The sequence below is a fragment of the Loxodonta africana genome, chromosome 1 (genome assembly GCF_030014295.1).
Source record: "Loxodonta africana isolate mLoxAfr1 chromosome 1, mLoxAfr1.hap2, whole genome shotgun sequence".
Classification (NCBI taxonomy): Eukaryota; Metazoa; Chordata; class Mammalia; order Proboscidea; family Elephantidae; genus Loxodonta; species Loxodonta africana.
The window spans coordinates 100,256,016-100,282,633 of record NC_087342.1 but is presented as its reverse complement, the minus strand read 5'-3'; the positions used below and the strand labels follow the sequence as shown (position 1 = coordinate 100,282,633).

General features: G+C 48.1%; 1 protein-coding gene across 5 annotated transcripts in view; it reads left to right on the top strand.

Annotated features, from left to right (window-relative positions):
- BTBD9 (BTB domain containing 9) overlaps window positions 1-18,985 on the top strand; it is a 461,023-nt gene extending 442,038 nt beyond the window's left edge. The window contains exons 11-12 of one of the 5 annotated variants that reach the window (XM_064285457.1): window positions 7,973-8,069; window positions 16,870-18,985. In XM_064285457.1, the coding sequence (XP_064141527.1) occupies window positions 7,973-8,069; window positions 16,870-17,015 (243 nt within the window). In that variant the 3' untranslated portion in view covers window positions 17,016-18,985. Of the gene's footprint in view, window positions 1-7,972; window positions 8,078-11,857; window positions 12,777-13,293; window positions 14,849-16,869 lie in introns of those variants that run through there. The other 4 variants (XM_023546092.2, XM_010587947.3, XM_064285465.1 and 1 more) reach the window with 4 other exon arrangements.
- Window positions 18,986-26,618: the final 7,633 nt, after the last annotated feature.

Below are 26,618 nucleotides of genomic sequence, written 5' to 3'. Positions count from 1 at the left end.
TTGCATCCATTAAGCACTAATTTCCCATTTCTCTTCCCGCCCCGCCCCCCCAGCCCCTGGTAACCACTAATAAACTTTTGTCTCTGTGCATTTGCCTATTTTAGGTATTCTATATAATTGAGATCATAGAATATTTGTCGTTTTGTGTCTGGCTTATTTCACTCAGCATAATGTTTTCAAGGTTCATCTATGTCATACGTAGCATGTATCAGAATTTCGTTTTTCTTTATGACTGACCTAATACTCCACTGTATGGCCGTAACACATTGTGTTTATCCATTCACCTGTTGGCGGACACTTGGGTGGTTCCCACCTTAGAGCGGTCATGGATAACACTGCAGTGGACATTGATGTGTAAGTTCTTGCTTTCAATTCTTTTGGGTATATACACAGGAGTGGAATGCTGAGTTATATGATAGTTCTGTGTTTAACCTTTTTTCTTTTTTGGTAATATTTTATTGTGTTTTTGGTGGAAGTTTACAGAGAAGATTAGGTTCCTATTTGACAATTTCCTCAAAAATCGTTTAGTGACATTAATTGCGTTCAAGCTGTTCCATTTCCAGTACTCGGTTTTCCTGCCCCTTTATCTTCTCATGCTTTAGAGTGATTGTTGACCTGTTGGTCTGATACAGATGTTTTTTTTAAGGGAGCACCATACTTACAAGCAATATCCTTTATTTTGTGTACCAATCTGTTATTTCACTAAAAGGTGGCCCCAGGCAATAGTTTTGGTTGAAGGTTTAAAGAGTATCTCCGGGCAGTAGTCTCAGAGAGTCTTCTAGTCTCAACTGGTCCAGTGAGCCTGAACTTTTTAAGAATTTAAGTTCTGTTCCACGTTTTTCTTCCTCTCTATTAGGGTCCATCCTTCGTGGCCCTGAGCAGAACAGTTGAGAGTGGTAGCTGGGCATCATCTAGTTCTTCTGGTCTCAGGGTAGATGAAGCCATGGCTCATGTAGGCCATTAGGCCTGTAGACTAGTTTCTTCTCTGAGACTTTAGCTTCTTTCTTATGTTTAACTTTTTTGAGGAACTGCTAAACCATTTTCCAGTTTCTCTACATCCTCGACAACACTTATTTTCCAGTTTTTTTTTTTTAATCTCTTTTATCTGTGATTTTATTACAGAAGAAATGAAATGCTGCTGGAATGCACCCTATTCTTCTGCTTAAGACACATTTGGGGTAGCTATGATGAATTCTTTCTAATTCTGCATCTTTAAGTTCCCAGTAACATTGTGGACTCACTAGCTACTTTTTTTTTTTTTTTTTTATTGTGCTTTAAGTGAAAGTTTACAAACCAAGTCAGTCTCTCATACAAAAACTTATACACACCTTACTATCTACTCCTAGTTTCTCTCCCTCTAATGAGACAGCATACTCCTTCCCTCCACTGTCTGTTTTTGTGTCCATCCGGCCAGCTTCTGACCCCCTCTGCCCTCTCATCTCCCCTCCAGACAGGAGCTGCCTACATAGTCTCATGTGTATACTTGATCCAAGAAGCTCACTCCTCACCAGTATCATTTTCTATCCTGTAGTCCAGTCCAATCCCTGTCTGAAGAGTTGGCTTTGGGAATGGTTCCTGTCTTGGGCTAACAGAGGGTCTGGAGACCCTGACCTCTGGGATTCTTCTAGTCTCAGTCAGACCATTAAGTCTGGTCTTTTTATGAGAATTTGGGGTCTGCCTACTGCTCTCCTGCTCCCTCAGGGGTTCTCTGTTGTGTTCCCTGTCAGGACAGTCCTCAGTTGTAGCCGGGCACCATCTAGTTCTCCTGGCCTCAGGCTGATGTAGTCTTTGGTTTATGTGGCCCTTTCTGTCTCTTGGGCTCAGAACATTAATTTACTCTTCTCCATCAGCTTAACATTCTTTAAGATTTCAAAGTAACAGAACCATCTTCTGGCGGGTTACCGACTTAGACTGTGTCTTTGGTGTTCTTCATTCTCCTTTGCTCCAGCTGGGTTGAGACCAACTGATGCATCTTAGATGGCTGCTTGCTAGCATTTAAGACCCCAGAAGCCACTCTCCAAAGTGGGATGCAGAATGTTTTCTTATTAGATTTTATTATGCCAGTTGACTTAGATGTCCCCTGAAATCATGGCCCCCAAACCCTCGCCCCTGCTACCCTGGCCTTCGAAGTGCTCAGTTTATTCAGGATCCAGTTTTTTTGATAGTAGCCCTCCTAAAGGGTGTTAAGTGGTATATCATGGTGGCTATTTGCATTATTATTTAACAAACACATTGGTAATGAGCTAAAAACAGTTGTGCCACTAATACTATCGAACTTGGCGAAGAGATGAATTCGGGCTAGAAGTGGGAATAACAATGGGGACAAGGGCAACAATAAGAGGAGTCTCTCATCAGGCCAGTGAACATGTATTGAGTGCTTGCTGTAGACAGTGTATCTTCCCAGGCTTTTTACCTGTACAGTACAGAGAAGGGATAGTGCTGCTTATGGGACCCTTCCACGTTCTGAAGAACAAGCAGTTAGTCAGCACTGGGCCACATGAAGTCTTTTTTAACTTCTTCAGTCCAGGATTTTTATTGATCCGTTTATTCTTGTGCAAGGCCCGGAGAGGGAGAAAGGCAGACCAGGACTTGGTCCTTGAGTCAGATTGGAACTGACAGGTCAGTAGTCAGAAGCAGAAGAGAGAGTGGGGCGGGCGCGTGGGGCCGCAGCGTCGTGAAGCCTTGTGGAACTGGTCTGGTGAAGTGCTTGGCTGGAAATTAACAGGACTGAAGAGCAACCTTGCAGGAGCGAAAGGAGAGAAAACCATTTAATATAACAGGGGGGACTTGAGGAAAGGTAATACGGAGTAGGACAAATGTAAGTCAATGCTGGGATTAGTGTCAGCCTGGGGCTCTGAGGAGCCGCTTCCGGAGATATTGACTGGGAGCGAAAGAGGGCAGGGATGACACAAATAACCGATTAGAGACTGTGACAGGGGCAGGGGAAAGAGCTCAAATGGCCAGAAAGGGGAAAGGTGCCTGCAAAATGCAGCATGTCCTGAAAATTCATTGTTCAGAGAAGATGATGGAGACCTAGGCAGTGGGGACAAAGTATGACTCTGGCCTTGTTGAGAAAGAATGTTTATTCAGTTACAAGAGGTTTGGGGAGAAAGCTTGAGTTGAGGGAGTCAGGTTTGGTATGAGGACAAGGAGGTGTGTTCTCTGAGGGATTGCCCTGGCTACTGAGCAAAGCCTGCCTGGCCCGCCTCCCCATGAGTGTCCAGACTGACCGCTTCCATGAGGAAGGCGCACCCCTTCACCAGAAAGCCGAGTGTTCATAAAGCAAAGCAGTCTAAGTCGGTAACCCACCAGAAGATGGTTCTGTTACTCTGAAACCTTAAAGAATGTTAAGCTGATGGAGAAAAGTAAATTAATGTTAGCTACTTGGGAAAGGATTTTCAGATTACCCTGCATTGGCCCAAATGGTTTTTGCATCTCCATACAGGGCCCTCTGGTCTGATCTGGGCTCACCTGGCTGTGGACAGGTAAGCACCTGCAGATGGGCCCAGAGAGCAGCCTTTATGTAAAAGGACTAGAAGAAGGAGGAAGGGAGGCAAGGGCATTGGGGCCGTGAAGCTGCACCATGATCCTGCAGTGGTTGGGGGCCCATGAGCCATCCTGGCAGCCAGGACAGCGGCAGAGCACCTGACCTGTAAGGGCAGAAATAAGCTCACTGTAAAAGAAAACAGCCTCTGCCAGAATGGAAGAGGGCAGACCAGGAAGGTACATGGTCTCCGTTAGTCTTCATATTAGACTTTGAAATGTGAAACAGTGGTAGAGATAAATGAATTGAAATGGGAATATAGAAAGGAAAAAAAAAAAAAAACAGTGATACAGGAAGGTAGGCACGGTATTTATATTTTAAATATAGCCCTAGAGTTGATATTGCATTTGTATTCTGCTCTGTAAACAGGATTCTACATCAGAAAGGTGTGCGTGCTTGTGTGTCCTTGTGTGCCTGTAGGTTGCAGAGCTCCTGGAGAAGAAGCCAGCCCGCCACCCCTGCATTCCCGCTAGGCCCCAGCTGCAACTGTCCTCCTGAGCCCTCTGTAGCCTCACTGCCTCTGCTTGGCCTCCTCCGCCTGGTGCTCATCCAGCCCATACCCTGGGCACTGTGCCCTTATCCTCTGACAGACCTCTAACAGGCCTGTACCCAAGGACAGAGTCACCAAACATGGGCAAACCCAAAGTAAGCATCCAGTGGTCTTCCCACCAGGAAGCCCCTCTGAAGGAAAGTTTAGGTCCCACCCAAGGCAGCAGGAGGCCACAGCCATGTTGTTCGCTTTTGAACTATCCCGAGTATGGCTGTGCTCTTGTGCATGGCCTGTACTCATGGCTCGTCCACACGGGTCCAAGCACCACTCGTCCCTTCCAAGCATATCACTACAAGGCAGTTATGTGCTGATCACTCAACCTCAGCATTTGCACCTAACTTCAACCACAACTTTGTAACATATCGCATCATCTTATTTAAAATCCAGGGCCTTTAACTAATCCAGGAGAGGTCTGGAGACCAAACGGAGAAAGCCTTGCGAGCCGAAGCTCTACAAGGTGTCTGTCGTAGGATCCTCTGTTCTAGTAGCTGGTCTTCTGCATTTTTCCTGTGGCCATAAGCCCCTGGTGCCCCTGTCCTGGTCACTGGTGTCACATCTGAGTCCCAGCACACCAGTTTCTCTAAGAGCATGTTGTGCCATCAAGCCCCTCAGGAACTGGAACCCATCCTTAAATCCCACCCCTGCCCCCTGCTGGGATCTCCCTTGCCCGGCCTCCTCACAGCCCCAACCTTCTGACCTGCCTGCATGGCAGCACTTTCCCTCAGCCACTGCTGCGTCTGTCCGCCTGTGGGCCTTTGTGCTGGTTCCCCCATCTTCCCTAGCTCCGGCCTCCTCACACGCCTCAACCTCCTGACCTGCCTGCATGGCAGCACTTTCCCTCAGCCGCTGCCGGGTCTGCCCGCCTGTGGGCCTTTGTGCTGGTTCCCCCATCTTCCCTAGCTCCGGCCTCCTGTATCAGCCCATCTCAGCCTGAGCTGTGGGAGCTTGTGGTTTTATCCACTCCTCACTTCACCACTAACAAGTGAAATCACCTCAAGTAGCATCCTTCCTCCTCTTAGCCTCTTCGGCCATCCTCTTCAAAGCTTTCACCCCCTCCTGGACGGCGGTGTTGGCCCCCAGCTGATTGCCCTCTAGTATCCTCCATCTCCAGGTGCCCCTGAATGTTGTTGACAGATTGATCTCCCCACACACCCAGTACCACATCACCAGCATATATGCTCCACGAGGCCAGGATCCTGAGGCAAGGCCAGCGTGGTGGAGGAGCCCTTACTGGGCACTTACCAAGGAGCAGGTCGTCCGTGCTCCTACTCGAAAGCCCTCTCTGGCTCCTGTTGCCAGCATCCCCCTCTCCTCAGAGGACACACACCCATTCCCTCGTGTTCCTGTCAGATACCGTCGGCACCTCCTCCCCGAAGTCTCACTTACATTGTGCCCCTCGTCTGGGACACTCTTCTAACCCAAAAATGTCCCTCATCCCCCCCAGGTCCTGCCTATTTTTTTTTTTTTTTTTCTTTTTAAGACCTGTACCAAGAGCTTAGATTCTCCTAAGCACCATAGAGTGGTGGTCTTCCAACATTTTTGTTTGCATGTCTCCTAAAAGAGCTTCGGGGAAAACATGTAATCGTTTGGACATTTTAGCCTGAGATCTAAAATGTTTCATCGTAAGTTTAAATACATTTAGTTTTGGTTAATATGAGATAGAAAAAAAAAAACTAAACATTTTTTGAAATGGAAGATGAGGATTGGAATAAATATTTGATGATGCAATTTGATGAAATAGGTTTTTAACTACTTTTTGGAAGAAGGCACACTGAATCTGAAAAAAAAAATCACAGAAAAATTGTATCCATGGGTTTTAGCCAGAGTATCTTGGAAATTTTTTGATAGTTCAGGGAAGGTTCTAGTTATATTCAAAACAGTCAGCTTCATGCATCTATAACTTAAGGTATACTGAAATCAGAGCATCTCAGATCCGGCTTCACCCTTACAGCAGTATGTGTAAGACAAAAAAGACTGGGCTCTTGAGAGGTCTTAGGCCCAGTGACCCATTAGAGGGTATGACCCCGGACCCCGGGCTTTGAGTTGGCACGAGGGGGTCTGTATGCCCCAGTGCAGTACACCTAGCAAGGGTGGGAGGGGTGGGGGCTGCAGCTTCCCTCCAGGAAGAGGGAGAAGGATGTTGTGAATTCAGGCATGTTCTCAGGCAGTTTTAGAAAATACCAAATTTGAGGATCTAGAAATTGATCCCTGTAGAACTGCCAGCAGGCCCTTTGCAAAGCAGATTTGCGAACACCAACTGAAGACCTCGGCTGCAGAATGGTGATGCCACCCCTTCGGAGAGCTCAAGACAGACACCCAGAGAGCCATAACTGGGGAAGAATAGGGTGGTTTTACAATGGAAAGGCATTCCGTATGTGCTCCGGGTAGGCGTGCATCCCTCAAACCCTGCCTTTAACATGGGTTTCCTCTGAGGACCCCTTCTCTTCTGAGCACCCACAGCTCATGATACAGCAATTACCTTCTGTTTTGTCCCATATGTGTCAGCCTCACCTCCTCCAGCCATGTTGTTCTTTGATAAAATAAGGGCCAGGCAAGCCCTGTGTGCTGAGTTCAGAGCTCAGTGCTGAGACAGATCTCATGGTGGTCACTGGATTCCTGAGCTCAGAGTTCAGTGAGTGCTTTGGGATTGACTGACTGGCAGTAGGCAAGCTTCTCCTGGTTCCTGGGGGCTGCCTGCTGTCTGCATTAAGGGCATTCCTCTAATCTGGCCTAGCGTATATAGGGTTGAAGCCCACCACCAGCACTGCTGCACAGCAGGTCTGTGCTCAGCCGTGCTTGGGACAGATGAGTGGGCCCATGAGTGAACACTTCAGATGCTTCTCTCCTAGAACTGGGATATGTATCCCATTGTCTCCATGAACAACTGCCTCCTTTGCCAGGAGACCAGAAATGGATGCTTCCCAGCCACCACTAGTGAACAATTTGACCGAAGATTCTACAGCACAATCCTGATCAAAAAGGGGCAAACTGTGGAAGAGAACTTCAAAATTTCATGGGAGATCCAGATTTTTTTTCTAGATCCACTGAGGCTGGGTGACCCCTCCTCCCACCTGAAACTGTTGCCCTGAGGAAATCTTTAAACCTTAAACTGAAACTGTCCCCTGAAGTCATCTTTAAACCAAACAATAGTTTAGCTTAAGTAGAAAAGAACGTCTGCCTTGAACGTTATGTTCTTTTAAAGAATTATCTATGAGATCAAATTGACATCAGCAACTTGAAAGGTTAGATGGGAAGCTTGGGGGACAGTGAGTTTGTGTTGATGATGGTAAAGCAGTTCAGAAAAGGGTGTCTAGAAAGATGGCACAACTTGAAGAGTGTGACCGATGTCACTGAATTGTACATGCAGAAACTGTTGGGTTGAGGTATGTTTGCTGTGTATATCTACACCAAAAAAAAGATGCTTCTCTGCTAGGGTAATGACCTGTTGACTTTTTTTATAATAGCTTTATTGTGAGATAATTTACATACCAAACAATTCACCTATTTAAAGTGTACAATTTATGGATTTCAGTATATTCCCAGAGTTGTACAACCATCACAATCAACTCCTGTTGACTCTTAACCCAGCTGCCAAATGCGAGAATAAAGAAATTCATTAAGGAAGAAAAAGAGGAAAGAGCTCATAAGACAAAAGTAACAAAAACTGGAGTAACCCAGTGAGAACCTTTCACAGGAATCCATGCCATGTGTCTATAACTTTTGAGCCATCCATCCATTTGCCTTGATTCTGACTGATGAAAAAAGATGTTTACAGCCTTCTAGGAGCTGTCAGGGGCCTGACCCCTGCCTCATCCTCAAAGCTAGCTGGACAGTGCTGTGGCTGACACTCAACGGTCGTGTTCCCTTCTCTCCCCTAGGTGTTCCACTGTGTGCACTTTGAGTGTCCGGAGCAGCAGAGTGGCCAGAAGGAGGAAAATGGCGAGGACCCAGGGACAGGGGATGCCAACCTGGCAGGTCAGTAGCTTGACCCACACACCCTGCAGGCCCCCAGGGGCAGCTCCCTGCCCTTCAGCCTAGGCTCCACCTCACACTCACCCCACCAGCAGCACCAATAAAGGGAGGCGGCAGGTGTGGACTGACTTGGGTTAGGCCCAGGCAACAGCAGGAAGTTGTGTCCTCCTTGAGCGAGGGATCTGTTGACAGCCCCTCTCCCCACCCTTTACACAGAGGAGCAGACTTGGCTGGGAAAAAACGGACATAGAGCAGGTTTCTCCCAAGGACAGAAAGGGGCTGCTTTGTTCTCCTCAATTTGTTCAAATCAGGCTGGTCTCCAGGGGGAGAAAATGGGCCTTCAATCTTCATCGAGTCCGCCATTAACACCCTACCTCTGTAATCTCGCCCAGGCAAAGGGAACAGAAGGAAGTAATAGACAGGCCCATGCTGGAATATAAAAATGGCAGCGAAGCTCAGCTGTAAGGAGGATGTATTAGGCCTTTATTACTTGGAGGCACCCTTTAGGAAATGGGTTTCGAGAGGGTGTTTACTTCTATGGAACACATCGTCCTGGCAACTAAATGATTTTTTATTCCTTTTACTTATTCTCTGTTTGCTGAATCATAGGTGTTCCAGATCTTTTTGAAATGTTGAAACAGCAAATCACTCGTCTTAATCCCTCCTTATGCTGTAATTTTCCTCCCTTAGTTTGGAACGGTTAAGCGTGGGGTAAAGCAGAGAAATATTGCATACGTCTCCTAAATGAGACACAGATGCAGCTCATCGTGGCACCTGGTCTGACAAGGAAAATCCTGTGAGGAAGTTCAACAAAATACACAATGAGCAAATCAGTCCGTGGACACTGGAGTTAATAATCACTCCAATTGCTGAGTTATTAACCTGTCATTCTGGAAATGTATCCAGGACGGGCTCGTGCTTTTAAGCTTGGGAGGCTGACAAAGAGTTGTGCCACGCATTAATGTAATGTCCAGAAGTATTCTAGTTTGGTGAGAGTGCCCGGGAACCTTGTAGTGGACACCCTCTGCCCATCAGTGTCAGGCGTCCACACTGGGACTCTACAGTCACCATGGTGGTATCCAGTGGTGGCTGTGTTTTCCCTCCAGACTACAGTACCATACTGGGCATTGGAAAGCAGTTGCAAGAAGCTTTTCCCCTCATCTTCATGAAATGATCTCATTGACTATTGTAGCTTGACCTGTCTCTGTTTTGTCTCTTAGTCTTTCCATTCCAGTGTTAACTACCCTTTGAAACTTGATCAGATTATTGTCTGCTGTTTTGCTTGTCTCCAGAGTTCACTCACTGTCCAGTAAGCTCTGGCCACAGCTGGAGAGCCTTTCCCTTAAAGCTTGGTGGGGCTGAGCCACAAAGGACAGCTGGCCCTCAGCCACTCACAGACACCAGAGCACCCGCTGTCCTCTAAACCAGGCGCAGGGTCTCTTGTATGTGCTGTGACCCTGCTTAGAGGAGGGTGTGGCACTGGGGGGGTTCTGGTTGGGATGTGGAAAACCGATGGGTCAGCTAACTCAATATATCTTCTTAGTTTTGAATGACACATCAGTATTGAAATAGTACAGTGGCATCCAACTGTCTGAAAAACAGGAAGGAAGGTTGTCTTTCTGTATGAACACGGGTTGGTAGAAGGCAGAGGTCACCGAGGCAAGGAAAGAAATTGTTCTGGGGAGGAGGAGCCACTTGGGCCTACAGATCTCCTCCTTTTCTCCTCAGTCCTTCAGCGAGGTTATAAGCCTGTGACAAGCACAGTGCCTCTGAGGCACTGCATCTCGCCCTGCTCCCAGGCCCAGCTCTGGGATCTCTGCCCACTTCCCCATGGTTTAGAGTGAGGGAACCTCCTGAGGAGATGCCAGTTATTTCCTAAGAAGAGGCTCCTCTAATGACTAGCGTTGCTGCCCCGCGCCATGGTGGGTGGCCACCCTCTGCCTCTGTCAGCATCCAGCCCCCGGCTGCCAATTAGCATAGAGGATTCCTGTCCACTCAGCACTTCCTCCCACAGTCCATTCACTGCTGATGGGGGAGCAGAAGTCATTAGATCAGTCGTTTCAAGGGTGGAGTTCACCTGTTTTGAAAGTATCTATTAAAGGGCTTCTTCTTAAACATTAAAATAACCTGTCCAGAGCCCCTGGCATGGAGTCCTGTTCTGCTGACCTCAGGAAATGGGGAATCGCCCAACTCTCTCCAGAACTTTTCCACTATGCTGCCCCTCACAGCCACGTTCTGCCACCCAGGCACTATGATGCCTGCTCAGTCTCACCGCAGAAGCAGGCACAGACTACCACCCCTCTCTCCCCTGGTCTCATGATGCTGTTTGGACACCCTGGGGAGGCCCCACTTGGATGGAGCCTGATGAGGGCCACAGGCAGACACGGAAGGAGTTCAGCAAAACCTGGTCCTGTTTACCTCCACTGGGCCAGGGCGCTCTGCACAACCTGATGGTCTTCTCATTGGGGGCAGCAGGCCAGGGCCTTCCAGAGGGAGCCAGGAGCCCCAGTCAAAGTGCATCATACCAGCCATGCCCAGGGCAGTGCCTGGACATCCCAGGGAATGAGGGATGAGCTGGCAGCTGGAAAAAAGGCTGGGCTCACCTAAGGAGTAGCAGCTCAGCTGGAGCCTTGAGGCTGGGGGAGAGGTGAGGTGGCCTTGGGTAGGTGCCAGGAGCAGTTAGACCCACAGTCAGTTTTCTAGCAACCGAGCCGCTCCTGCTGAGGACCTCTCTCTGGGCCCTCTGAGCCCAACGGCCAACAAGTTTGGGAGACAGCAGGGCTGAGGGGGAGAGCTGAGGAGGAACCAGGCTGACCCACAGTTGGGAAGGGCCCCCAGGAGCTTGGAGGGTCCTCGCCTCAGAGCATGGAGCCCAACCTGATGGGAACTGTGGGAGAGGGGCAGAGGCAGCCAAGGGGCATGCTTCCCCCACCCCCCGCCCCCGGACAGCCCCAAGGTGCCATGCCAGTGAGGACACAGCCCAGGGTGGAATGATGTCCAGATTGAGGTGAGAAAAGGCTCATGCCCATTGGAGAGACCGGTGGGTGCTCCTGCACTCTGGCCCTTTACCACCATGCTTTTCAAAATATGAAAGGGGAGCACCTTTGTAACCTCTACCTGGGTCAAGAAACAGAACCTTGCCAGAACCCTTGCCCTTCCTTTTACATTATGGTTTGGAGGCTTCATTGGGGCTTTTGGCAGCTCCCAGGAGGGCCAGCGGGGGCAGCACTGAGCAGGCAGCAGGGGTGAATGGAGGTGGCCGCACTCACTCCCCTGCCCACACCCGTCACTGCAAGCTCAGAGGGGGTGTGCTGCACTTTGGACTTGAAACAGCCTTAATGATATAACCCACCCCACCCTACATACGCATACACGCACGCTTGTTTTCCCATATTCTCAGTGCTTTTTCTGTTCTAATTTTACTGAGAACTGGGAGCCCACGGTGGATGTGGGACTCTTCTCGATTGCTCTTTAAATTGTCACTTTTTAAATCTTATTAAATGAAGTGTTGATCCCTGACAAATACATTTAAAGTGTTTTATTCCTAGAAGAGTTGGGAAAAGAAATTATTTTCAGCAAGAGTGGGATGTGTTTGTTAGACTGAATCCTTGGCAGAAAAAAAAAAAAAAAAACATGAGTTTCTGAATTGTGCAAAAAAATTGCTCAGTAGTTACGCTGTCACCCCAATTGTCAAACTGCTCTGCACACGGCTTCGACCCAGTCAACTTTGCCTTTTTTTTTTTTTTTTTTTTTTAGAAGATAACAAAATCGTAATCACTTATCCTTTCTAGAGCCAAGGGGAAAAAAGGAAGGTATAATCAACGATAAAAAGCTGTGCATTCTTTGGGCCGAGGCCATTTGGTAATAAAAGAGATGGAGCGTTCCCATTGCAGCCTTCAATTAAGAAGCTCCCTTTGGACAGAAGAGAAAGGTGTCAAAGGAGGAAAAGAAAATTAAATTTGTCTTCTTCCAGGAGTTTTTCCTCATTAATGTCTTGTCGAGATGTTATTATTTCACTGCTGCCTTCTGTGTGGGTACCAGTTCTGTCAGAGGATGCAGAGGTGGACGGACGGACGGACGGACAGATGGGGAAGCGGCCTGCGTAGGGGAGGTCGGGGCTGCAGCGGGCACAGCCACACTCCAAGGAACAGCCACGCTTCATTTATTTTTGCGGCAGCAGCCATTGATTCTGTGTGTTTATCCTGACAATGGTTCCAGCAGGGGTTCTGTGCTCATTAGTGGCCCGAGGAATTTAAGATGCAGTTCATGGTGCTTTGCCACCATGGTTTATTGTAGCATTAAATTAGAAGTCCTGGTGCCCAGTGTTTGCTCGGGAGTTTCCGGAAGCGGGGGAAGGGCTGTTGTTAGTTAGACAGCCTTCAGAGTGACACGCAGCACTCCCCTCTTCTCCTTGAAGCTGACCCAGTCACACCTGGTCATGGGCAGGATTTTGAGGCCCAGAGAAGAGTGGTGAAGGTGACGAGAAGGGCTGGTTGTGGGCACAGTCTGCAGTGATGCCCGGCCACCCAGGGAGGACTGGGGAGGAATGAGAGGAGACTGGGCGATTCTGTTGGAGGAAGCCACGCCCTCCGCCCAGGTGACTGCTCTCCTCGCTCCCTCAGCGTGTCAGCCTCCACCCCCACCCCGCAGGCTGGCCTGGTGCGGAGGGACCACCAGCAGCACAGCTTCACCTGGGGAATGCACAGAAGAGTCCGGAAGAGCCCCAGGCGATCCTGCACTCTATCCCACCCCCACCCCCCCACAGTACACACACTAGTTAGAAAACCTCTACCTCGTTTTAAGAAACATGGAAGTAGTACCTGCTGGTGGATTAGCATTTCACACAAGCAGAGGGTGAGGGCATCCTCACTCTGGGCCTGGTCAAGTCACTCCTGACCTGGGACCACGAGCTCCGTCCTGACCAGCCCCTCCTCCAGCAGGGAGATCCCAGCCCGAGTGTGCCCATCCCCACCAACTGCACCCAGCCAGAAGACAGACTGAGGCCTCCCACCCCGTTAGTTTCTTTTTAAAAAAACAGAACTGGGATATTCCCCCAGAGGCCTCAAGGCCTAAAGACTCAAAATCATCCACCTGTAATTTATGATAAATGTCTCAGAGCACTTACCATTTGCATCCATGAGTATTTATAGCCCTGGAATGGGGAGGGTGGAAGAGGAAACTGGGAGCCTCACACCTGTCTCCACTATTGTCTCCTCCCGCTTGGCAGAGGCACCTCGGCGTTCTTCCCAAGGCTCCTCACTGCGGCTCTGACAGCTGAAGAATGCCACCTTTGAAAGCCGGTGAACAACACATCCTCCCACCAGAGGTGGAAGAGTGGACCCTGAGGCTTGGGTTTCCATGGACACCACGGGAACAGTGACATTGACTATTAGAGCCGTCCTTCTGGTCACCAAATATTCAGCCTCCCCCCTCCATGTCGCCCCCGAAGTTCAGGCCCTGGATGCTGAGACCCTTGTTCTGAGCAGCACTCCGGGGTAGACCCTGCTTTGAACAAGTTGGCAGGACTAGCCTGACCAAGGTCACTGAGCCCCTCCCTGGAAGGTGGTATCTGCTTGCTGCCCTGAGTGCTGGGCTTGTCCTCTAGCCCCAAGTGACCGGATTACTCCCAGTCCCCATCATCTTCCACCTAGGGACTAATGGTAGACTGTGCCCCCCCCCCCCGCCCCAGGTCTTTAGCTGGGGGTGAGGAGCAGGGTGCTGGTCACTGACTGCTAAGAAGTGGCCTGTACCAGGCCAGGACCATTGAGGCCACGTCTCTTGAGTGGAAAGGAAGGAAGAGCGCATAAATTACAGACCTCTTCTCCCAGTGGCTAGTGGGCAGTGTTACATTCTTTTACCACCAGGTGTCTTGAGTCAGCTCCAACTCATGGTGACCCGACCCCCTGTGCGTCAGAACAGAACTGTGCTCCAACTGGTTTTCAGTGGCTGTTTTTTTGGAAGTAGATCACCAGGCCTTTCTTCTGAGGTGCCTCTGGGTGCATTCCAACCGTCAGTCTTTCATTTGGCAGCGAACACCTTGTCTGCATCACCCTGGGACCCCTACATCCTTTAGGCCTTGGGAACCTAGTACCAAGGCAGAGCTTCCTGGGCCTTTGGGTCCTGGCCTCTCACCAAGGCCCTCTCCCGGCTGCCCTGTGGTCTAAGCCACCCTTCCAGACGTGACCTAAGAGGCAAATGTGGGCTCTGAGCAACAGCCAGGAATCACCCCTCCCGAATCTCCCTAGTGCTGAAGTCCCCTCTCTGCTCCCCACCCCAGCACCTGGAAAAGCAAGAGGGGACTGAGACCTCAGGCGCAGCCCCCACAGTGAGGCATGCCGTGGCCACAGAGGTGGCCATGGGGCTTGGGTCTCAGCCCAGGAGCTGCTCTTGCCAAACTTGGGTGTGTCCTGATTTCACCGGAGGACTTGAACCTTCTTTCTTTTGGAGTCTCTGCCCAATAAACGGTTGGTGAGTGCTGCCCACCCCCCTTGCAGGACCTCTTGTGTGTGGGAGAGCAGGGACCATGGGTGGGGATGGCTCTAATAAGGACTCCATGAAGAAGGACTCTAGGGGCTTCTTCCAAGACCCCGTGGAAGCCCAAACGGTGCTGTTGGCTGTTTGGAATAGGAATTAATTTATGGGCAGAATGCGGCTTCTTCCTCTCTTTTCAGAGCAACCTAAGTAGGTAAATATACAAACTATGTGTATTCAGCAACAGCTCCCAAGTTGATGTTTGTGAGAACGCCGTGGGCTTCATTGTGGAAATAAAGTGATGACTTGTTGGGCTTGTGTTAGAGTGCCGCTTTCTCCCCAGCTACCCCTGTAGCCCCCTCTCTGGGATGAGCCCCCAGGACTGAGTTCAGGGGCCAGCCCTGCCCCCAGTGCTCTCACGGATACTGGCTTGCCCAGCTCTCCCCGTGCCTGCCCTCGGGGCCATAGGTGGAGGTGGTGGCCCAGCCTCCTCTGGCTTTGCATGCCTCTTGGTGGGGAGGCAAACAGCAAGCACTGCCTCCTTTAATCCCTGCAGAAGCCTGTGAGGCGGTCCAGTTGTAACCCCATTGGCCTGTGTGGACACCGAGGCACTGAGAGCTGACTTGCTTGAGGACAGACCCTCAGAGAAGTTTTGACCCACGGAAACCACAGCTCTGCAGCCTTCTCAAGCAGAGGCCCTTGAGCACTCAGAACTTGGGTCGCCACCCTCTCCTTTGCCCTTGCTCTCCACCCCTGAGGTGACCTCTTTGATGGCATGTTTGGTGGGAAGAAAATCCCTGCCACCTTGAACCCAGGCCCACCTCCCTCATGCAGTCGCCTGCTCTCAGCTCCACCCCAGCTACCATCTTTCTGCTTGCTTGCTGCTTCCACCTGACAAGCCAACAGATAATTTGAATGTGGATGTCAGGGTCCCCGCAGCCTTCTGAGTCAGGATCATCCTGTTTGTCTGGTTTATCTCCAGGAGTAAGTTGTGTTTCTTGCTGGGAATGGTATGAGAAGTACTGGGTCATAACCATGGCAGGGCCAAGCCACAGTTTTCGCCTTTGCAAGTTTGAGATAAGGTATTAGAACAGTGATTCTCAAACTCTGCTGTGCATGAGAATCACCTGGGAACTTGATAACATGAAACGTCCCTGTCCCACGCTCCCCCAGGGGTTCTGATTCATGCGGTCTGCTTTCTGACAGCCCACCAACACTTTTGAGAAAGCTGAACTACACCTCCAGGTTGAGGTCTGAGTGAGTGGCTAGAAATCTGAGCCCGGAGTTGAGGGATGAGGTCTGGGCTGCAGATGTGAAGCTGGGAGTCTTCAGAGTGCTTACAACCAGGAGCCAGGAAGAGACCACCAAGCAAACAAGAAAGAGATGCCAGAGACACAGCCCCAGGCAACCAGCAGTTGGGGCCTGGGGAGGTGAGGGGACAGGATGCTGAGGGTCAAGAGCCAGAGGAGGCAAAGGGTCAAGAGCCTATGACACCAGCTTCCCTAGGAGGTGGGGTCAGCTGGGCAAGTGCACTGACAGCCCAAGTAAGATGAGGGCTGAGGGGTCTGGTGGAACGCTCAATGGTGTTCTGGAACTGACCACCTGAGGCTTGTTGTGAACATGCTTGAGCTCCGGGGGCCACCACTCTCCTTTCTCAATATGCACAATCCTTCCAGCACACTGTTCTTTACTTTTCTAACGGTTGGCGTCAGAATTTCAGGACAGCGTTGCCTGACTCTGGAGTCTTAGCATGTCTTCCATTGACAGAGTTTTTCCACCCGTGGCCAGTGGTTACCTTGCAATATCTCTACCCAGGATGTATCTTCCCAGGACTGGGAAGGATACATGAGTCTAAAGTGACTAGATGGGGCTGCATATTTTCCAGTATGTTCTGATTATTTTACCTACCCTTATTGTTAAAAGTCTAAAGTCTTGAACTTGGAGTTCATGATGGCAGACTGCCAGTTTGGAAGGCAATTTGGCATCTGTTAGAATTTAACACGTACCAAAGATGCACAATGAGCACACGTTGGCGGCTTTCCCACCCCCACCCTAAATCATAACCAGTGACCAAAAAGACACAGTTTAAAATGCATAACCAGAATGGAAAATAAGGAGGGGCCCCAGAAACTCAGGAAATGGTGAAAGACAGAGGAATTGACTTGATTTGATATTTACGTATAGAACACTACATTCAACAGACAGAGGACATGTGAACAATCATAATAAGTAGCCACGTGGCCACTAACACTGCACACATTCCAAAGGCAAAGGCAGACACGAGGAGCTCTTGCTTGGCCAGCCCCTGCTCAGCTACTCTCGTTCATTCCAGATGCAGCGGGGTCTGGGCAGACGTGTTCACTTCATGGATCCACCCCGTACTTGGTCTACAAGCAACTCCACTCCCTGAGCCTGAGTTTTCTCATCTGTCGAATGGAGCCAATAGCAATACTTACATTACAGAACTATAAGGATTAAATTAAGACAATGTGTGAAAGGCTCTGGGGACAGTGGCCAGCACAGAGTAGGTGTTTGTCATGGGTTGAATTATGTCCCCCCCAAAATATGTGTATCAACTTGGTTAAGCCATGATTCCCAGGATCCTGTGGTTGCCCTTTTAGGTTAGGAGGATTAGGGTGGGATTTTAACACCACACTCATTCAGGTCACCTCCCTGATCCAAGGTAAAGGGAGTTTCCCTGGGGTGTGGCCTACACCACTTTTTATCGCTCAAGAGATAAAAGGGAAGCAAGCAGAGTTGGGGGACTTCATACCACCAAGAAAGCAGCACCAGGAGCAGAGCGCATCCTTTGGACCCAGGGTCCCTGTGACTGAGAAGCTCCTGGAGCAGGGGAAGATTGAGGACAAAGACCTTCCTCCAGGGCTGAGAGAGAGAGAAAGCCTTCCCCTGAAGCCGACGCCCTGGATTTGGACTTGTGACCTACTAAACTGTGAGAATAAATTTGTTTTTGTTAAAGCCATCCACTTGCAGTATCTCCGTTATGGCAGCACTAGATGACTAAGACAATGTGTAAATGCCAGCTGTTCTGATAATCTCTTAACATCATTATGTGGTCTAAAGCAATGGCCCTTCCTGTCTGCATTTTTCCTATTTCAGAAATAGTTTTAAAGGCCCATTTCACTGTCAGCATCTTTCCCCTGGCCTCAGCTCCCCTTCTGTTCCTCCACTGGAATTCAAACAGCTGACATCCCTCCCCTCATTTCGGGGTGCACTTTGGAAATGGGAGCTCCTCAGAGTATCTCGAGCTACCAAGCTGGCTTCGGAGACTCCTGCTCCCTTCTCCTTCTCATTGAAACTCCTTCCCCAGTTATATTCCCTCCCCAGGAAACCATAACTTTTCTCCTACTTATTGGGATCTGGTTTGCTTAAATCTTGGTTGGATGCCCACCGGGCCATTCCTCACGACTTCAAACTCTAAGACACAGGATCCTTTGTCCTGAGAATCTGGCTCTTCCACTCACCATCAGGTCTTTCCTGTGATCGGGTTCTATTGTTACCAGTTGCCAATCTAACACAAAGCATCCTTGTCTTTTCCAGAGTAAGAATACACACAAAAGACAAACTTTATCTTCAGCAAGCTTTATTTTGCTTGAGTCAAGCAAAAGGAGTCAGCAGGAATCTAAGTCTCTCCCAAAGACTGACTAGAAAAGGGAAGTAAGGCTAAGGCTTATATGGATTCGGTGGAGACAATAGAGTAATGAATATTTAGTGGGCTTCTTTCAAGGGGCAGGTACTTCTCAGAATGGTGGTGCATGTTAATTAGGTTGCAGGCCCATCTGGAATCCAAGATGGAACCCGCTGATGTTCAAGATGGAGTCCTCTCCGCAGCCCTTGGCATCACTTATTATGGGATATAGAGCAAGAGCAGTGACTGACCTTTGGCACTACATCACCATCTTTGGAGGGCTAATGAAGGTTAAACAGTGGTCACATTTTGTTCTGGGGGCATGCTGGAGCCTGTAAAGGGGGAAGGGACTAGAAAAACACTAAGAAAGAGATAGTAATCTCAGCCTTATCTCATGTTGATAGGGTGTGGTTCCTGTTTACCCAGCTCCTAGATAGCAAGTTAACTCTGTCTCACTGTGGGAGGAGCAGTGCCTGATTTCTTAGTGATCCACTGCCTGCAAGGTGGGCCGACTCACTGTGGGGGTGCAGTGGAAACCCATCACTACCATGGTGACTGCTGCCTCGTTTCTGCCAGCCCAGTGGTCAGGAGTGGCCACCACATCCTTCTGAGCATCTGTCATCCCTGCCTCGGTGGGCTCCTGGGCCTCCCTTCCCACTTTGGGACATCTGAGCAGGGCTGTCTCCTGCCCCTCGTTTATATCTGCAGGGTTTTTGATCAAGGTGTGTCCTGTTGCCATGGAAGGGCTACCTGGTTAGGGTCCGTTACCCCAAATACCCTCAACACTGGGGTCCCCATCAGTTTCACCACCTGGGGTGCCCCTCCAGAGCTGTTGAAAGTCAGTGTTTGCCCCAGGCCCCGCCCACCCCCGAGGGACCAGCCCCCTCTAGGTGGAGGTGCTCAGAGGGGGGTCAGTGTGGGGCCCCAAAGAACACCTAGGAAAGGGCACCATGTTGCCATTTGGGGCCAAGGTAGGTGGTGTCCTCACACTCCTGCCGCCCCGCTTCTGCAGGCTCCAAGTGTGTGAAAGGGAAAGATGGAAAGAAATTGAGAAAATCTAGAACCTATTAAATCTACAAATTGGGGGAACTGACCATTGTTCCACATTACGTGGGGTACACAGTGTGCCACGTGAACATAGTTTGAGAATTAGAGTTTTGAATGGTCACAGGTAAATTATTCCTTGTGACTTTCTGCGGGTGAGCAGGAGTGATGCTGCATTAGAGCAATGGCCTCAACCTGCCTTACTGGAGCCTTCTGGGGAGTTCTGTAAAAATGCCCACATCTGGGCTCCACTCCGGAGATTCTGATTGAGTTTGTTTCCTATAGGATCTGGGCATGTGAGTTTTTTTTTCTTTAAGTTTCCCAGCTGAGAGTGTCTGGGATGCTGGAGAACCTCCCCCAGTACCCACCCATCTTCATTTGGTGGCAGGGTGTTACGGATTGAATTGTGTCCCCCACCCACCCCCCCACCGCCCGCCAAACTTGTGGTTGAATCCTAACCCCTATACCTGTGGATGTATATAATGCAATCTAACGTAGTCAGTCAGTTGAGGTTATACCAGCATAGGGTGGATTTAAACCCAGTCACTTCAGAGTTACATACAGAGGAGCATATGTACCGAGGCAGGTACGCACAGACCGAGGAGGACAGGAGCCATGTGAGGATCACCAAGGAACATGCCGGGCTCCTGACAAGGAAGGAGTCAACATGGCTGAGACCCAGATTTTGGACTTTGAGCCTCCAGAACTGTGAGCACATAAATTTGTTCTTTAAAGCCACTGACTTGAGGTATTTCTGTTACAGCAGCACTAGGAGACTATGACCCAGGGAAACAGGCCAGAGAGGGTGGTGTGTCTTCAGAGGTCTAACGGTCCCTTAGAGGCCAAGCTGGGATAAGACCAGGTCCTGACTCTGGTCCAGGGCTCCCTTCCCTGCCGGCCTGGAGCTGACCAGAGTGAAGGGGGAGCCACAGGGCCTGGGAGGAGCAGTTCTTCTTCAGAGACCTCTGATGGCACCGGAGTTCTCCTCTGCCTGATGTCGGCTACCTCAGCAACACTGTCTTTTCTTGGGTCCACTGTCTTCTGTTAGGCCCAGCTCTGCACTGTACTCACTGGCACCCACGGCTGGAACAGCAGGGAACCTGGCCGAGTGCTCGCTGTTAAGCCGTGATCGCACGGGTGGGTCTGAGAGCTCCCACAGTCCTGTGACATCTGTTGTGGTTATCCATGCTGCAGCACAAACCACCCCAAAACTTGGTGGCTTAAAACAACATTTATTTTGCTCATGAATCTGCAGTTGGATGAGCAGTCAGCAGGGACAGCTTGTCTCTGCACCATTTGTGTCAGCTGGGTCATGTGAAGAGGAGCTCACTCCCAGGTCTGGCACAGGAAGACACAAACAGCAGGGTTCCTGTGCAGCTGTCTCGGGTAGCCTTTCCACATGGCCTCTCCAGCATGGTGGCATCAGGGTAGCCAGGCTGACTGATTTTTATTGAGCTGAAATTCACATAACATAAAATTAACCATTTTAAATGAACATTTTAGTGGCATTTAGTACATTTCACAATGTTGTACAATCACCACCCTATCTAGTTCCAAAACATTTTGATCATTGCAGAAGGAAACTGTACACATGAAGCAGTTGCTCACTCCCTCCTCTCAGCTCCTGGCAACCACCAATTTGCTTTCTTCCTTTATGGATTTACCTGTTCTGAGTATTTCATATCAAACAGATCATACAATATGTGGCCTTTTGGGCCTGGCCTCTTGTCATAGTTTTTTTTTTTTTTTTTTTTGGTGGGGGGGGATGATGTTTTTAAGGTTCATCCATGTTATCATATGTATCAGAACTTGGTTTCTTTTTACAGGCGAGTAACAGTCCATCGTGTGTATATACAGTGTTATTTATCCATTCATCTTTTGATGGACATTTTGGGTTGTTCCATCTTGTGGCTACTGTGAATAGTGCTGCTGTGAACATTCCCATACAGGTAGGTATTTGAGTTAAAAACCAAAACCGTTACTGTTGAGTCAATTCCAATTCATGGTGACTCCATGTGTTTGCACATGTTGTCAGTCCTTTGGGGTATATACCTAGGAGTGGAATTGCTGCATCATGGCACCCAACAACAACAGCGTGGTAACTCTGTGCTTAAAACTGTTGGAGGAACCACCAAACTATTTCTTTCACAGCAGCTGCATCATGTTACATTCCCACCAGCAATGTGTCAAGCTTCCAGTTTCTCCACATCCTTGCCAACACCTTTTATTTTGTTTTCTTTTTATTATAGCTATCCTAATAAAAACCCACTGCCGCCAAGTTGATTCCAACTCATAGTGACCCTGTAGGACAGAGCAGAACTGCCCCATAGAGTTTCCAAGGTTGTAATCTTTATAAAAGCAAACTCCCACATCTTTTTCCACGGAATGGCTGGTGGGTTCAAACTGCCGACCTTTTGATTAGCAGCCAAACACCTTAACCATTGCACTACCAGGGCTCCATAATTGTAGCCATCCTAAAACAACTGCTGTCAAGTCAATTCCGACTCACAGCAACCCTAAGCCATCCTGTTGTTGTTGTTAGGTGCCATTGAATAGGTTCCATCTCATAGTGACTGTGTATGACAGGATGGAACAGTCCCCTGTACCATCCTCACAGTCGTTGCTATGTTTGAGCCCATTGTTGCAGCCACTGTGTCAATTCATCTCATTGAGGGTCTTCCTCTTTTTCATTGACCTTCTACTTTACCTCGCAGGAGGGACCCAGGAACTGGTCCCTCCTGATAACATGTACAAAATATGTGAGATGAAATCTCACAATCCTCGTTTCTAAGGAGCATTCTGGCTGTACATCTTCCAAGACAGATTTGTTCATTTTTCTGGCAGTCCCTGACATATATTCAGTATTCTTCAGCAAAACCATAATTCAAAGGTATTGATTCTTTTTTGGTCATATTCACTGTCCAGATTTTGCATGCATATGAGGCAATTGAAAAATACCGTGGTATGGGTCAGATGCAGCTTAGTCCTCAAAGTGACATCTTTACTTTTTAATACTTTAAAGAGGTCTTTTGCAGCAGATTCACCCAGTACATTACATCAGTTGATTCCTTAACTGCTGTTCTATGGGCTCTGATTGTGGATCCAAGTAAAATGAAATCCTTGACAACTTCAGCATTTTCTCCGTTTATCATGATGTTGTTGCTCATTGGTCCAGTTGTGAGGATTTTTGCTTTCTTTATGTTGAGGTGTAATCCATACTGAAGGCTGTAGTCTTTGATCTTCATCAGTAAGTACTTCACGTTCTCTTCACTTTCAGCAAGGTTGTGTCATCTGCATAACACAGGTTATTAATGGTCTTTTTCCAATCCTGATAACCCATTCTTCTTCATATAGGCCAGTTTCTCAGATTATGTGCTCAGCATACAACCCTGACGCACACCTTTTCTGATTTTAAACCATGCAGTATCCCCTTGTTCTGTTCGAAGAACTGCCTCTTGGTCTATTTAACAGGTTCCACGTGAGTACAATTAGTGTTCTGGAATTTCCATTCTTCACAATGTTATCCATAATTAGTTATGATCCACACAGTTGAATGCCTTTGCCTAGTCAACAAAATACAGGTAAATGTCTTTTTGGTATTCTCTGCTTTCAGCCAAGATCCATTGGACATCAGCAATGATATCCCTTGTTCCACGTCCTCGTCTGAGTCCAGTTTGAATTTCTGGCAGTTCCCTGTCTATGTACTGCTACGACAGTTTTTGAATTTTCAGCAAAATTTTACTTGCATGTGATATTAATGATATCTTTTGATAACTTCCGCATTCTGTTTGATCACTTTTCTTTGGAATGGGTGCAAATATGGCTATCTTTCAGTCGGTTGGCTAGGTAGCTGTCTTCCAAATTTCTTGGCATAGACAAGTGAGTGCTTCCAGCGTTGCATCTGTTTTTTTAAACATTTCAACTGGTATTCCATCAACTGGCAATTCCATCAATATCCATCCTAGCGGGGGTGAAAAAGGTCCCTAGGTGATGCAAACAGTTTGCTCTCAACTACTAACCTAAAGGTTGGCAGTTTAAACCCACCCAGTGGTACCATGGAAGAAAGGCCTGGTGATCTGCTTCTGTTAAGTTTTCATACAAGAAAACCCTACAGAGCAGTTCTACTCTAACACATGAGGTTGCCATGAGTCAAAAGTGACTCAGTGGCAATGGGTTTGGCTTTGGTTTTAGTGGGGGCGAACAGCCAGACTTTTTACATTTCAGCTCTAGGCTTCCTAGGCACATGTCTCGAGAGAACCAGGCAGAAGTCTTACCACCTTTTAGAGCTAGCCTGGGAGTCACACGGCATCACTTCTGCCATATGCTATCCATTAGAATCAAGTCACCAAGGCTGGCCCATATTCAAGGAGAGGGGGCTCAACCTTTCGATGGGAGGAATGTCAGAGAATTTGTGGACATGTTTTAAAGACCTGACGTATCCCTAGTCCATCTCTCATCTATCCTCTCAGACCAGTGCTAGTCAAAATGCCAGTTTGTGACAAGGATCCTGCACCAGAATATAAATCAACATATAGCTTCCTTCATCAGCAAAGTCTTGTCAGCTGATCTAAACAGTATCTATATAGTTGATTTACATTCAGACTCAAGCTCTGCATCTCAGCCTAGTAACACAGTTCATGGACCCGTGGCCCCTTTTGACTAACACCATGAACCTAAATAACCATTGCATGGCCCCACCTCTCCCTCAGGTTTTATGGATCTGAAGCTTATACAATTTGGGCTCCCCTCTTAAAATGAATAAAAATTATGACTACAAGTTAATTTCAGGAGTGATTGAGAAATGAGAAAAGCACAACAAATTGCACATTTTAAGAAGATGACATACTCAAATGTCAAAAACTCCAGAAAACCAATGTACTAGTTTTACTGCTGAACCATCTCACACTTCTGTAATACTTTGTTCCTACATTTTTTGCCTGTGTACTCTTTGATCACTCCTTCACATGGTAATGATTTTGTAATACTGTGTGAGAATAGGAAGTTTACTCAATCCAGTCTTTCCTCTAGCATGGTCGATCAAAATTTGTTTTGAAATATTAATATTTTAGAAAATCTCCTTCATCATCACAGCTTGTTATTGGCATAAAAAATAGACATCTAAATTTATAGAACTGTTGTCAAATGTGGAAAAGCCAATACCAAGTTCTTTCATCTATGGAGGTGAGATTCTGGGACATGTCAAGCAGCCGTAAATCACCCTCTCTGCTCTGAAAACAGAACGGTGCATTTATCATTGTTCTTGCTGCACTGGGGAGCATATTCCTGACGAGACGTGTTCAGTTTTGAACAAACATTGATGAGAAGTGAGTCCTCCTCTTACAAGTTCACACTTCTGATGACTAAGAATTTCCCAGACTAGCTTCTGGCTCCATAACTTAAAACCTTGTCTGTCCTCCATGCCCCATGTATTCACTATGCAGGTTCTGTTAGACATAATAATATCGTCAACCTTGGCTCTGCACCTTCAAGTTACAACATTGGGGGATCGGCATACCCCCTTGCTTGAAATCTCAACCAGGCGCCTGGCTCTAAATACTAGCTATATGCTGATGACTTAAACACACACTTCCAGCCTGGACCTCTCCCTTGAACTCCAGAGCTATTTATCCAGGTGCCTCCCCTGTATCTCCACCTGGATATCTAATCTACATCTCAGTCTGTTCTGATCCTACACCCCATCCCCATCATACCCCTGCCCCTCCTCCTGCTCCCACCCAAGTCCTCCCTGTCTAGTTAATGGCATCTCCGTCCTTTCAGGTGTTCAGGCCAAACCCATGAAGTCATTCATGACTACTCTTTCCATCTCGCCCACATCCAATATGTCAGCAACTCCATTGTCTCTCCCTTCAAAATAAGGCCATAATCCGACTCACCATCTCTCCTGCTGCCTGTGTCTGGGCCACCATCATCTCACCTGGACTATTGTAGTAGCCTCCTCACTGGTCTCCTGCTTTGTCTCTTGTTCCCCTTCATCTCTTCTCCATGCACCAGCCAGATCATTTAACACCCAGGTCACACCGCATCATCCCTCCACAGCTCACACCCTCCAACTGTCCCCATCTCAGAGTGAAGCTCATGGGTCCTGTACTTCTTATCACCCCTCCCTGCTTAATTTGTTATTGCATAATATTTACCCCCTTAGTGGTTAAGAGCTCAGCTTCTACATTAGAGAAATGCAGATCAAAACTACAATGAGATTTCATCTCACTCCAACAAGGCTGGCATTAACCCAAAAAACACAAAATAATAAATGTTGGAGAGGCTGTGGAGAGACTAGAACACTTAGACATTGCTGGTGGGAATGTCAAACGGTACAACCACTTTGGAAATCGATTTGGTGCTCCCTTAAAAAGCTAGAGATAGAACTACCATAAGGTCCAGCAATCCCACTCCTCGGAATATATCCTAGAGAAATAAGAGCCTTTAACACAAACAGATATATGCACACCCATGTTTACTGCAGCACTGTTTACAATAGCAAAAAGATGGAGGCAACCAAGATGCCCATCAACGGATGAATGGGTAAATAAATTATGGTATAGTCACACAATGGAATACTACACATTGATAAAGAACAGTGAGGAATCTGTGAAACATTTCATAACATGGAGGAACCTGGAAGGCATTATGCTGAGTGGAATTAGTTGCAAAAGGACAAATATTGTATAAGACCACTATTATAAGAACTTGAGAAATATTTTAAACTGAGAAGAGAACATTCTTTTGTGGTTATGAGGGGAGGGAGGGAGGAAGGGTGGGAGAGGGACAGTCACTAATTAGATGGTAGATAAGAACTACTTTAGGTGAAAGGAAAGACAACACACAACACACGGGAGGTCAGCACAACTGGACTAAACCAAAAGCAAAGTTTTCTGAATAAACTGAATGCTTTGAAGGCCAGTGTAGCAGGGGCAGGGGTTGGGGGACCATGATTTCAGGGGACATCTAAGTCAATTGGCATAATAAAATCTATTAAGTATCCCACTTTGAAGAGTGGCATCTGGGGTCTTAAAAAACGCTAGCAAGCAGCCATCTAAGATGCATCAATTGGTCTCAACCCACCTGGATCAAAGGAGAATGAAGAATACCAAGGACACAAGGTGATTACAAGCCCAAGAGACAGAAAGGGCCACATGAACCAGAGGCTGCATCATCCTGAGACCAGAAGAACTAGATGGTGCCGACTACAACCAATGACTGCTCTGACAGGGAACACAACAGAGAACCCCTGAGGGAGCAGGAGAGCAGTGGGATGCAGACCGACCCAAATTCTCATAAAGAGACCAGACTTAATTGTCTGAGACTGGAGGGACCCCAGTGGTCATGGCCCCCAGACCTTCTGTTGGCCCAGGACAGGAACCATTCCCGAA